Genomic DNA, 14,591 nt, shown 5'->3' with positions numbered 1-14,591 from the left:
TCAACCAGTTACTGTCATTCATCTTTGATATGATGCAGGCTCCCTCCTGGCCACAAATATATACATGAAAACTCTGTAAAATCTGCATTTCATGTATTCATTTTATTATTCAATTATGTTTTTGTTTTTTTTGTCAGTTCTTCATTTAAAGGCCTAATGTATCCCAGAGTTTCCCCCTACCATTGAATGTGCAGTGGAGAGTTTTAGTGTCACATCAGTGTTTTTCCAACCACGTGCAAGAGCCATGTGCACCCATGTTATCATTTCAGCCAAACACAACAGCAGGTAATTTCACTGATCACTTCCTCCTGTCTGGTTAAAGGCGTGCTAATGATTGAAATCAGTTGGTTCGGTGGTTGTGTTGAAATGAATACCCGTGTACACATGTCTCTCAATGGCACATTGTTGGAGAACACACCCTGCCAAGAATAGAGAAACACAGAATACTAATAGTATTTTTGGCACGAAATGGTCAGATTTAAAGATATTGAGTATTGGCACAAGATATCGGCTATCGACTTCAAGCTATAAATATCGGTATTGGCCTACAAAAAAACTCTGTACATTCCTATACATCCCAGTAAATGAAGCAACAGTGAAATTTCTTCATTTTGATGGCGACCTCCTCAGGAATCCATGGGGGTTCCTGGATCTCACTTTGGGATCCACTGAATTATTCTCAGTGTACGGACAAGCAGTTGTGGGTCACCTTGAATTGTCTGTCCTCATGGGAGGGAGGGGAGAGATTTGATTAAATTTCTCAATATGGCTCCTTTGGCTTCCCCGGGGAGCTCTAGTCTGCCAGGAAATGCTGTGGCTGCACTGCAGGCTGCAGTGACACATGTTGCAGTGAGATAATTGTGATAGCTCTCACTGTATGCCAGCTGGACTCTGCTAACCTGAGGCTCGACATACCTGTAGAGGCTTGGGCCCTGAAGACGTCACCCAAGTAACGACGAGCAGTCAAATCATGAACGAGGGCTGAGTGAGCCAATCACACCAACGTCAGTGGCAGGTGTCGATCGTCTATCGACCAATGGAAAACGAGCGAGAGGCGGTACTAAGCAATTGACGTTACGTCGTTCGGAAATGGCAAATGACAGAGGGTGAGGGAGACGAGGCGAAACTTTTGGACGCTAGTTAGTAGTTGTTATTGGGAATTTAATGTCTGTAAACAACAACAGTAACGTATCGTGTTTATTCGTTTTTTAAGTCGGTTTTGTTGTTGTCAGAGTGAGAATTGACCTTCTTTCGTGCGAGACAAGAGTCGTCAACGGTGGTCGGTCGGTCTCGCAGTAAACACACAAGAAGTTTGTCCGAGTAACGTAACGTAAATTCGTAGCTAGAGAGTAGCCGAAGAGGAGAAACTATGACCAACAGAGAAGACGAATATGACTATCTCTTTAAAGGTGAGTCGTTGTTTATATCTGGCACATTAAGTTTGTGTATTTCGCGTAACATACAGCCTGTCGTCGTCTCGACCTTAACGCTACGTTCAGCACTTCCCTATGAGTACGTTTCATGTGGTGTCGAGATGTCAGATGTGTTAAATATAAATATTAGCAACAACTTGTCAAACACTGCGTATGGGTCGCCAGCGACATATCAGGCCCGAGGAAATACGCAGCTGGGACTGTAACTTTGTTTGGGACATATGGCATTGCATTATAGCCCGGCCAGCCCGTTGATTGCAACAGGATAGGTAGCTAATAAGGACTCTTAAGTATCGCATTAAGTAGCATCTGCTGTGGAGTCATCATCTTGCAGGCCGATGATGCAATCATCTTGGGATGCAGTATTGGCCAACAAGGGGTCATAAGCTGTGGCGGGATGACACATCAAAACAGCGCTGATCCCGAATTGTTTTGGGGGAGAAAACAGAGTCGGCTATAAGGCCGCATAGTGTATTGTATCTGACTACAGGAAATCACCCGACTGTGTGTGGTCAGGCTAGATTGTGTACAGATCTTGGCACTTGAACAGAACCATCCATCTTTATTTGTCCTATCTTCTGTAGTCTGTAACAAACACATATACACCAGCAAATTACACTACTTATAATAATTGACATTTGCAAATATTCCCTAACACAGCTTTTTTAAAAGATACTATGTAGGCTGCCTGGTTTGCCTGGTGACTAGATATTTCTATCATAGATTATGTAGTAGGACTATGGCACAATGTATCCTATGGCATTGACTAAACATACTGAAGCAGGGGCAAATCTTTATGCAATAGTCCCTGTGGTTACCTGATATAAACAGTAGTTCCCCTTGCACCTTGTCAAGAGCAAAGGGAAACGAAGTGCTCATGGTCCTTTGTCCAAATATGGAACACTAAACAAGCATGTGTAGTCAAACTGGAAATACCTGCAATGGAGTCAGAGTCTGTTTGTGTGTGCCTGTGTGTGTGTGTGTGTGTCCACACAGAAGCTCTCTGACAAAAAAAAAAAGAGAGAATAGAGAAGATGAGATTTACTCTCTCACTCTCAGATAAAATGCCTTGGTTTCTGGTGGCCAAATAGCAAATTTATCTGAATCTAGTGCAACACTGCAAGGACACGCTACTCCATAGAAGTGCTGATAAGGTGTTGGCTGCCAGTCTATCTTTCACCTCACCGGTAAATAGCTAGTGTGATTGTTAAGACTCATTTGTTCCTATCACTTCCTTTTGTTCCTCGCCGTTGGCTAACATGAGTCAAGTCAGGTGAGCTGTCAGTGAGTCATAAACGGTTCGACACAGGAAGTCATCCAGTTTTCCTCTTTTTTTGAGCCATACCCACTTCCATATTACTTTTCATGGCCGCTTCAGTGATTGTGTACGAGCATTAGGGCTGGGGATTGTGGGAAACTTTTGAATATGATACCAATTCTGATGCTTCAGATACTGGTTCCTCCTTCAACACATTTCTTTGTTGATTGAAAGCACATTTCACTATGCAAAAGAGTGAATTATCTTAATGCCATCTGCTTTTCCCAATGGATATCTTTTAAAAATGTCATTAATTCAGTGAAAAACCTGAAATCCCACTGTAACAAACCATCATTTTCAAGCTTTTTGATCCAATTTGATGCCTCAAAATCAGTACTGGTACCAAAAATAATTAGCCTACTGTACTGAAAGGATTCTATTTTCGATAGCTAGCCTTAGCCGGCATTACGCCTCAATTTCACATGAATGGAAAAGGATGAATTCAGACATATGATGATAATCTTTCTTTTCATTTTAAGGGATTCAGGGGATATCAGCGAATCTCACTAAACAGATGGACTCAGATTCTCAGTATTAGATTGCTTCTTTCATCCATCTGACAAATTTTGATGTGAATTGTCCCCTCAATCTTCATTCCTACAGTCTCAGGCAGACATAGGCTATGCCACGTCACTTGTGCAGGTTGTATCCTATAATAGAAAGGTGTCATATCTTTTCAGCTGAGGAATGCAAAGCCACACAATAGGTTAGTGAAAGGGCGTGTAACTTGGCCATGATATTACGTTTCTGATGGCAAAGGACCTGGAAATGGTTGCATAATGATTTTTGTCCTCCACCCAAGATCTTTTGTGGCAGACGAAATAGAGAATGTCAGTGTTACCCATTTGGCATGTTGGGTAGCCGCATTGTTGGGTAGTGTAGTCCCCAGAGGCCTCCAGTTGTAAGAAAAGGCTGCTCTTTCTTCTTTGAACTACAAATTCTAACCAAGGCTGCGTTAATGAAAGATGGCTTATGGACAAGTGGACCATTGTTTGACTTTTTCAGCTTGAGCGGCCACATCACTGCGGACAGGTTTCTACCTGTGTCTGTTACACCATAGTTGCATGTGACTAACTTGAACGCACACGGTTTGCCTTTAGGATGAGCATTGCTTAAATACAAATGTAGACACAGTGGTTGATTTGTTAATGTGATTTCAACATTCCACAGCTAGTTCCTATTTCCTAATAACAGGGTGGTGTGCTGGTGAGTTGGTAGAGTAGGTTCCCTTTGACAGGCTGACTCACCTGACAGTTGTAGAAATAGCTTTCCACACTCTTCCCCATAATGCTTGTTTCAGTACATTTAGAGGAGGTTCCAGTAGAGGAGGAGATAAAGCACAAAAGCCATCGTTATTATCATCATGAGTCAACACTAGACTTTAAAGGAATAATCCACCCTAAAATGAAAATTCAGTCGTTAACTAGCCTACGTACCCCGTTATCAGTGAAAACTCCAGTGAAATTTGTACAAAACCCAAGCAAAAAGCGAGTTAGGCCCCGTCGTTTGATCTCAGCATTCTTCCAAACTATTGAAGTTAACAGAGCCATCTTTTTACAAGAGCTGTTAGAAGAAATTTGATGGATATTTTGTGCTTTTGTTTTTTTGGAAATGTAAAAAGATGGCCCTGTTCACTTCAGTAGTTTTGAAGAAGGCTGAGATGGAACCAAGGTGCCTGACTCGCCTTGTGTTTGGTTTTCATACAAACTTCAATGGAGTTTCAACAGACATGGGGGTGAGAAGTTAATGACTGAATTTTCATTTCGGGGGAACTATTTCTTTTAAATAATGCACACGGCCTACAAAATAAAAGGACCACCTTTCTAATTGGTTTGCACATACTTCTCCCTCTGCCCAAAAAACCTTTTCTCCTGTAGTGGTGCTGATCGGAGACTCGGGCGTAGGAAGAGTAACCTGCTGTCCCGCTTCACCCGGAACGAGTTCAACCTGGAGAGCAAGAGCACCATCGGGGTGGAGTTTGCCACCCGCAGCATCCAGGTAGAAGGCAAGACCATCAAGGCTCAGATCTGGGACACAGCCGGACAGGAGCGATACCGAGCCATCACCTCTGCGTGAGTACAAAGCATCAATGCAGGAGTCATCGCTGCTATGCACACTCCCTTCCTCTCTCTTTCACACACTTTATACACTTTATACAAACCCATGCACACATAAAGAAAATAGCAACTCTTTTTAATTACGGTAATGTCTCTATAGTCAGCTATTAGGTAAACACACATATAGACACACATGCAGGAACCCACAGGCTGTGGTTGAAACAAGCATGCTATCAACACAGGTTCATACTAAGCACAGGAACCTAAAGGGCTTGTAACCAAATGTCCTGTGACATCCCTGAAACTTGATTGAATGCTTATGATATAAAAGTAGATAACGTGAGTGTGAGGCATCTTCATGCATTTGCGTTAATCTGTGTAAGTTTGTCAAAACTGTCATATACAGTCCCAACTGGATGAATTTGGCTGGTTTACCAGCATTGGGGGCGGGGGCGTTGGGGGTTACACACTTGCAAGCAATAGAAAATGGAAACAGAGGGCCATCCTCTGTGTTATGAATTGAATCTACAACCAACCTGTTTGACAGTTGTATCTTTCCTGGAGTAGCTGGTAAAGGATGCTCTAAAGTCATTAAAGCTACAATAAGCAACTTTTCGCCTTGAGGCAGGAAGTGTATTGTTAGTCCTGCCTTCCTCCCCCTCAGTTTGTCAGCTTCCCACCCCGACACTTATCACTCATCTTGACGAACTGTGTACCTTAAAACGGCTTCTTGCCTGAGGCTGAGGTAACTGGCATGCATAAAGCCGCCACAGGCATTGAAGAAGCAGACAACGAACGCAGCCAATCTGCAATTAAAAAAAAACCTGGCATGCCAATGTTCACTTCTGTTTTCCGAGTCTTGTCTGCAGCATGGCTAGCTTCACTGTTCTTTCATTTATTGCTGCTTACCGTTATTGTGTTTGTTGCCAGCTTACCCTCCTTACTGTTGGCCGCGCCCATAATGACACACACCCACAGCAAATGGTGCGCCCAAAAATGTCCCCAACATCATTGAAAAGCCAATTTCAGGCAAATGGGGGATTTTGTCAGGTACACACAGGGTGACAGACTGATCATTTGTAATATACCCTATTTGTTAATTGTTATTTTAATGTGAAAAAAAGTTATAGCCCATATTGTAGCTTTTTACTGTGGGGCAGCAGGTGTCAGAGGTGAGACCATCCTGTAACCAGAAGGTGTTTGCCCTGTGGAAGTGTGCTTGAGCAAAACACTGAGTCCGTACAAGCTGCTCGGACGCTGTTCTGGGTCTCACCCTGACCTTTGACCTCCCCGTGGAGGAGGGCAGGTGATAAATATGAATTTTCACCCTTGGGGGTCAATAGACTGTCTTTTTCTACTTCTATTTATATTTTGTTCATCGCCTCTTCTGTTGTCCAGGTACTACCGCGGGGCAGTCGGAGCTCTTCTGGTTTATGACATTGCCAAGCACCTGACGTATGAAAATGCAGAGCGCTGGCTGAAGGAGCTGCAGGACCATGCCGACAGCAACATCGTCATCATGCTGGTGGGCAACAAAAGCGATCTACGCCACCTAAGGGCGGTTCCCACAGACGAGGCCAAGGCCTTTGCAGGTACTGTCACATTAATGGCATTATTTATGTGTGTGTACATACATGTGAATATGGGCCAGGCTTTTTGATTTGGGGAGATGTGAGGTTCTATTACTCTGCCAGGGTAAACCTGTGATAATGAGCATAGACCGACTGACCCCCACCCGCTTTAACTAGGTCTTCATGTTGCCTTAACTACTATATAACACTTTATCAAGTGTGTTGCTGACAGTGAATATAATTAATGCTCTTATTATGATTAGTTTTCTTTAGTTTTTCTTTATACTGTTTGTTATACTCTCCTGGTAACACTGCCAAGGCTAGAGGCTCTATTCCCACTGGGAACACCCATGTTAGAAATGAATGCACTTGTGATACTGGAAGGCACTTTGCATAAAAGCATCCACCAAATGGCATATATTGTAGGCTTGATTGTGTTTGAGCACATAGGTGTGTATGTACTAAGCTCTCACGAACGCACACCACCAGGTCAAAAGGACTTGCTTTAAATTCACTGAACTTCCCACTTATCTCGGCCCTAAGAGAATTCCAGGGCATTATTTCAGAACAGGGTTAATTTTTTACAGGCAGCCTGGCAGTCCACTCAAGTATGACTTTGTCAACCTTTTGTCATTTTTATTATTGTGGATTGGTTGGGTCTATGTGTTTGCTCTTGATCTTGAGTTCAGTGGCTTGCGTCTGATTCAGTGTGTTGCATATGCTTTGCCTTGTAAATGACTCATGATAAGACTGGCTAGAAGAAAGACAAATACATGAGTACAGCTGATCCATATTAGAGTAAAGTTAGAAAGTATGCAATTTTCTTTGCTACATGCATTACTTTTTCATTTTATTCAGTGCTACCCATTTGTTCTGTTTTTCTATGCCATAGACCACTGATATGATACCTACTTTACATAAATGGCATTTGGTGAACCAAAGTGTATTAAAATACCATGAGTGCACACATTTTTACATGGAGTAGGAATCAAATCCTTAATCCTTGCAGTGTTAATGCCATGCTATTGCTTTACCAATTGTGCTATACAGGATCAGTACATTAGACTTCAGTTGAGTGTACTGAAATTATGGAGAAAAAAAATACAGCCCTATAAACACAACATGATATATTATGGTGTTGTGTGCTTGTGTGTTTCACAGAGAAGCATGGCTTGTCTTTCCTGGAGACATCAGCGTTAGACTCATCAAATGTGGAGCTGGCTTTCCAGACTATTCTCACAGGTCAGTTTCAACAGTTTTGCTCAATTAATGCCATGTTTGTGTTTATTTCAGATCATAGAACGGAAATGCAATTGATCCTGAAGGGCAGTAGTGCCTGGAGCTCTCAAGCCCTTTAACCATAATTTTTTGATTCATTAGAAAGTTGTATCTATCTGAGAGTTAGCTTTGATGTTTTACATGATGGTGCCTATCCTCCACCACTAGATGGCAGCAAAATCCAGCTCATCAATTGGCCATGTCCATCACTAATATGTAGTCAGTGGCATGAACACCACCTGAATTTTTTTTTAAGGTCAAAAGCATGGGTAATTGGCACGCTGAAAGGCCACTCAGCCAATCAGGCCTGGTGAGAGCCTGTATGAAGACGGCCATTCCCCAGCAAACCAGTGAGCGCTTGTCTTTGTTTGTGGCCACAAATCCACTCTGGAATGCAAGTCCCGACCTAACAGATGCATCTGTGTGGTCAAGAAGACATTTTGATATTGGTTCACAGATATGTCATATTTGGTACATGTGTATAGGCAATTTTCCCAAGAGGCATGTTTAGCCACCCTAACAAAGGCATTTGATGTTAGAGACTTGGTAACATGGAGAGAAAAGCAATTGCCAGTGACTGGCTCAACCCTGGAGTGCCTAAAGGGACAATCCAGCAGTTGAGTGGTGCTTCCAGTTCAATTGCTTCAGGGGCTATCAGTCTGTGAGTATGCGCCACTTGCCATTTGTATTCTGCTTCTCCTCCGTGTTCAAATCCCCTCTGTCTCCATTTGAACAATTAGCCATTCTGCCCATGCTACGTCTTCAGCAGTAATTTCTAATTCATAAAAACTTCAAACCAACGAGCCCCATTGAGCTAACGACAGTGCTAATTAGCTCATTAAGGGAGGAGAACAGAGGGAGTTAGCAGTGCGTTAGCAGGCCAGTAGGAACTGAACTGAAGACCCGCTGGAGCAGAGTACACATACCAGGTGTGGACAGCAGCAACAGGCAGATCCCAGGTCAGCAAAGGTCATCTTGTCGAGCAATTCTCCATATAAGCCATCTGATACTGTTGAGGATCTGTAGAAGTGGTTTCACCACCTAACGTGCCATGTCAGTCTGAGCCAGGAGTATAGTTTTGCTTTTAAACCTTCCTGCTCCATATGCAGCTTTGGTTTCAGGACCGTTTTGTACTACACCTGGTTATAGTTTTTGTTGAAAGTTAAAGCTACAATATAGACTACAACTTTTTGCCCTGAGTCAGTAGTCCCGACCTCCTCCCCTCAGTTGGTCAAGTTCCTTCCCCAACACTTGTTTCTCATCTTGATGAGCTGTCTACCTTCAAATGGCAACCAGCCTGAGGTTGCGGTAACTGGCATTCATAAAGCCACCACAGGTGTTGAAGAAGCAGATGGTGAACACAGGCAGTCTGCAATAAAAAAGCAATGCCAAAGTCCATTGTGTTTTTGAACAGGTCTGGTCTGCCACACCTTTACCTGCAATATACTTCTTCTTTTCTTACTGATTTCTACCATTGTTGTTGCTATTACTTCCCAGTGCTGTGGCCACTACCCTCACCTTGTTAGCCACAACCCAGCTCACTGCTGGCTGTGGTCATATGATATATCCACAGTAAATTATATATGCCCCAAAACGCCCCAAACATAAAAAGAAAAATTAAAAGCCAATTTCAGGCAAACAGGGGATAAAGGCATGAGCACACAGGGTCACAGAAAGCCACAGACTGGTAATATATAATATATACTGGTGCATAATATATCCTATTTATTTATTGTTATTTTAATGTGAAAAAAGTTGCATATTGCGGGTTTAAGGAATGCATATAAATATACTTGGTACCGCCCGATGATATCACAATGGCAGTTTAAGATGCAAAGAGTCTTACACTGTGCAGTTCCTGCAGCCAGGAGCCTGGATAGCACCCCGGTTGAGTTATGCCGTCCTTTTTGTCCTTATCACAACCTGTCCCACTGTTGCCTTGATTTATCTGTATCCACACCTAACTCCTTCCCTCTCACCTTTCTCTCTCCCTCAGCCATCTACAACATTGTGTCACAGAGGCAGATGTCAGGACGCAGTGACTCGGACTTCTCACCCGGCTCCAATGTAGTGCCCATCACGGTCCAGCCCACCCAGAACTCAGCCAAGCAGGGTTCCTGCTGCCAGAACAACTGAGACCTTGCCATTGACCTCCACCTTCACCTCCACACAATGGAGAAACAGCCAGATAGAAAGACAAAGACAGACAGATGGACAGGGAAGATGGAGAGACAGGTAGAGAGAATCATTTCACACGAGGACACTCGTACTGGGGTTGATTTGGTCCATTGTACTTTTAAAGAAAAGTTTATATGAAGAGGGGAAACATGGGAGGAGGGATAACAAAGAAGTTTAGATAAACAGATGGGGGGGGGGAATTGGTACGGAAAGAAAGCAGGTGACCATCATCTTTGCTTCCATAATTCCATAATATTGTATTCTTTCCACTGAGATGGTCTGTCCGTATCCAATGCATTAAGCTTTGCAGTTCCGCTCGGAGCTTGATCAACTTCTAAATATGAAAGAGGCACATGAGCTGAATTCATTTACAACCAAATGAGAAATTGAGCACATTATAAGGTCCCCTTGTGTCTTGTCACATTTTCTGTCATTGTGAACTGCCCACCCATTGAAAGCTCTATTTAAGAAGCCTGCAAACGCCTTCCCTCAGTTCCCCACTACTAGGAGAATGGGCAATAAAAATCTGCATTGAAGAGACCTGGCATCTCTGAACTGTAACCCCTCTGTCTCTATTGTCATTCCCATTGTCCCAAAATGTATTTAGAGTTTATGTCCCTTTATAATATTTATTGAACACTAGATTAAGGTCTCGTTTGGCCAAAGGGTTTGCGCATTAACACTGGGTGGTTTAGATTTTCCACACTGATTACTTCCCAGCGAAGGGAGTTCTCTTGCTTTTTATGCTTCTGCTTTTGCCCATAATCAAAAAAATTTTATGAAGTATCTGTTAAGGTCAACTACAGGAGTTTAAGCCATCTCCCAAAATGCACCTGCTGGAGTTTGGTTGAAGTTGGTTCGTTCAAGCTGTGTTCCACAGGGCATTTCAGAGCAATAACTTCCGTCCCTAACCTCGATGTATGTAATTTCTCTTTTGATTGCTTTTGATCTGCGCTTGGTACACATTCCTGCCCTGTGCACACTTTGGATTCTACAGACGAGCCATGCTCTTGCAAGCTTTTCAGGGTGTTGTCTTAACTCTAGATGGGATGGGATAACTGCATCGCTTTTGGATGGGATAACCACCTCACAATTGGATGGGATAACTGCATTGGCACTGCTGATGACCGTTTCACCCCTGAACCTTTTGGGTAGAGGGGGGAGAGACGAGGGAATTGGTTTAAATGCATGGACAATCCTGTGCTGCTGCCTGCCTGCTAGCTGGGATGGATGGATGGATGGATAATGTTTCAGGGGATGGGGTAGTGAGGGCACTCAGCCCTGCCCTGCTCCCTGGTCTCTGATGTACCCAAGATGGCTTGTTTTACTGTAAGTGAAATCCTCCACTGCCTGCCCGCCTACTCTCTCTCTCTCTCTACACTGTATGTAACTGGAACAGGACTATGCCTTCTGGGATCTCCCTGAGGAGTGCCCTCACTCTCACTTGTCTTTATTTCCTGGGAGGGCGAGGGGGTGCGGAGGTGGGGCCAGGATTGGTTTGGTTGGTATCTAATAGTCTAATAGATGAGGGAAAAGGAGAAAGTGTGGTCGTGTTAGGGGCGTGCACACAAACAGCTATTATCCTGCTGAGGTGTTTCCACATCAACACTGAGTTCTCAACTGGGTGGTGTAGGTTAGGGGTTTTTAAACGTTTATTCTAATATGTGTATATTTGGACTGCATATGTATAAATAAATCTCATTTGTTAATAGCCTGGCTCTTTTTATTTCTCTTTTATTAGGAATTGGATTTTTTAAAACAATTAAGAGCTGTAAGTAGCAGGCTCCTCTATGGCATTTCATTAGTGAATCTGGTAGAGGTGCACAATTAGTTGTGTATAATTGTATTATTTGTCATGATTTTTGTTAGAATTGATAATCGTAGAATATTGACTTGGCCACATTGAATAATTTCATTTAGCATGTCTACTGTATTTGAAATACAAAACATGTTAATATAATATAAAATAATTTTGCTCCTCATATCAATGGGACTAAAACTTAATTGTCATGATCACACTACTCAGCAAAATAATCAGGATTATCATTTTAACCATAATCATGCAGTCCAGGTATCTCGTACAACAACAAAAAAAATAGCACAATGAGTTTCAATTGGAGATTATTTCATTTTTGTTTTATTAGAAACATTTACAATACATCTTGAATCTTGGAAAAATAACAAAGAACCAAAACTAATATGGCGCAGATACAATAATAATAAAAATGTCTCCAAAAAATGTAATTCACAAAAAACATGTGCTATAAGAAATAAACCTGCAATATCACATGCCTTGTAAGGGCACGGTACACTGTAACAGAGTTCAAAGACTTTTTTTTTTCCATCCATCAAAGTTGACGGTCAGCCACGGAGGGCCACATGGGGAACCCTCTCTCACTGTTCACAGAGAAACCAGAAACTAATGCCAGGTGATGCTGGCCCAAAAACTAATGCACTAAGACCACTATTAGACCGGTATGAAACACCTCTACTGTGCTGGAAGAATCGGAAACGCTACCAAAGACAAACTGTCAGACTGTATCGGCCCCTTTGGAAAAGGTTGTGAGTTTCAACAGTGAGTGCCACTTCAGTCCCCATGCTTCACATGAGGCAGAAAACGTGCCATTGTAGTGTAATTTGTCAAGTTTTGTTCTGTACTAAATATCAACTCTTATACCAACTAAGAACTTCAAGTAAGTCCATGTAATGAGGTGCCAACAAGCTTTTCATCATTTTCAGGTTAACTGAGAACACAAAATCAGGCGTGGAAACGTAGACATGGGGACTGAAATGGCCTCGTTGCCTGGCCTCAAACTCGTGTCAACTTTCTTGTTTCCAAAGAGACTCCAACTATGAAAATCTACAGAGGAGAAACAGCCCAAGAGTGCTGATGTTAAAGGATAACACAGGACCTGCGCTATTTCTCCTATCTAAGTGACCATACAACATACATGCAAACTAGTACGGATATGAATCTGTTGTGTGTATATGTGTGTGCAGCTAGTTACATAGATCTACTACACGGTGCACTGTTCTCCACTCTTAGATGCCCCCGCTCAATTTGCACACTCCGTCTTATTAACACATTAGGGAAACTCGCTCATAAAGGCTTTGATTCTCTCTTCTCCAAGCTAATTACGTTCTGTCACTATTGATCGCAAACTGTCCCGAGTAGTAGATATACAAAATGTATGAATGAAAGTGTGTACAAGTTATGTGCGACCCTCTTGGAAGAGCTGCACAGCTGCCTCATTCATTCCAAGCATTGCAGTCATAACATGTTTTATACGTTTGATAAGTAAAAGCGAGTTTAGATTACAGAGGAAATGAGTAATGGGTTCAGTCAGTAACATGGGGTTAGTCGAAGGGGGAAAAGGGTTACAGCAAGCAGCACTGCACAAAGAATGCTGATGCAGGAAAAATATATAATTGAGGCACAAAATTGATGCTCTGTGACTAAAATATCTCCAAATCCTAAAAAATATTATATTATTTTCTGTCATTATTCCATCGTGAATGCACTGATGTTTGAAATAGTGCATGTCTGAAGTTAAAATTTAAGCTATGGGGAACTCACATCCCATTTACTTCATTTACTGTGAAGTACGTGGAAAAGGTGAGCGTCCATAGCTTTCATAAATAAAACTTCTAAACTTTTCTCATTTTAATTATTAGTAGAAACTGACTTCCCTGTGTTTAGAAATATATTAACTTCTTGTAATTTTAATTAAAAAACAAAACGTCTTGAGGTTACTCATAAATATGTTGCTTCATTTTTTTTTTTACTTTTCATAAATAACATCCAGATACTGACTTTTTCCTCCGCTTTCTATGAAATAATAACCCATGTTAGCAAAATAGATTTGAGAAACTGTAATATGTTTTTTTTTAATTCATTTTAAGTTACTTTCTATAAATGTACGTGGAAGAACTCAAATATAGTCTACGTTGAAAACCTCTCGCAAATTCTTTCCAAAAAACAAACTAAAACTTAAAGCTCACTTGTAAATTGACAAAACAATAAGCGTAAGGAGTGCATTAAGTTGAGTGGTCATTTTTTTACATTCAAATGCATTACTTGCTCACCGTGTGATTTAGACAGGTTGGTACAATTGCTTAAGTGCATCGATTGAAATAAGGATTTCCTATCACTCCTTAAAAGGGATTCTACATAAATGCATAAAGACCTTTTCATATAAAGAGAAGAAAAACACCAACAGTTTCTACCATTACTATTATAGTAAGCTTAATACAATATTGTAAATAATACTAACAAGAAATCAACGAATCAAATGTCACCGTGTGAGTCGCCCCACCCCTTTGTTCCTCCACTGAATCAAAGTGTGTTTCATACTGGGTGAGTTGGATAAATGAAACTTACACCTTAGCATATTCATAAGAATCATAATTAAACTTTCTATATCAATTAGTTAAACTACAAGGTAAATATATGAATTTAAACTGACGTCCATTTTAAGGTCTTAAAGCTTTTTATACACTTCAGGTATCAGGTTGATGAATTCTTTATGGGATCTTACTTTTTCCAATAAATCTTACCTACTGAACTATTATTTTACTAACATGCAATTAAACTTAAGGATACAGTTAATGGCTCTCTAAACAATATTAACTAAAACCACAGTGTTGTTTCATTCAAACAAGGTGGTACTATTACACTGTCAACTCATTTACATCTTAAATTACCGGATTACTGCTTACTCTGGGAGTTTTAAAAATCAGAAATTCAACCTGAATT

The 14,591-nt window shown here is 41.5% G+C and overlaps 1 protein-coding gene across 1 annotated transcript; it reads left to right on the top strand.

The window, feature by feature from the left end:
- The first annotated feature begins 1,079 nt into the window (after positions 1-1,079).
- Positions 1,080-11,546, top strand: rab11al (RAB11a, member RAS oncogene family, like). The gene is given in 6 exon segments (XM_071520032.1): positions 1,080-1,409; positions 4,629-4,655; positions 4,658-4,823; positions 6,207-6,400; positions 7,541-7,621; positions 9,654-11,546. Coding segments are annotated over 6 exon segments (648 nt in total). The 5' UTR covers positions 1,080-1,369; the 3' UTR covers positions 9,794-11,546.
- The last annotated feature ends 3,045 nt before the right edge of the window (positions 11,547-14,591 follow it).

The sequence above is a fragment of the Centroberyx affinis genome, unplaced genomic scaffold (assembly GCF_046629955.1).
Source record: "Centroberyx affinis isolate AG114_WGS23_722 - 3 ecotype Tasmania unplaced genomic scaffold, CSIRO-AGI_Caff_v1 ptg000759l_1, whole genome shotgun sequence".
Classification (NCBI taxonomy): Eukaryota; Metazoa; Chordata; class Actinopteri; order Beryciformes; family Berycidae; genus Centroberyx; species Centroberyx affinis.
This window is presented reverse-complemented; position numbering and strand designations above follow the sequence as displayed.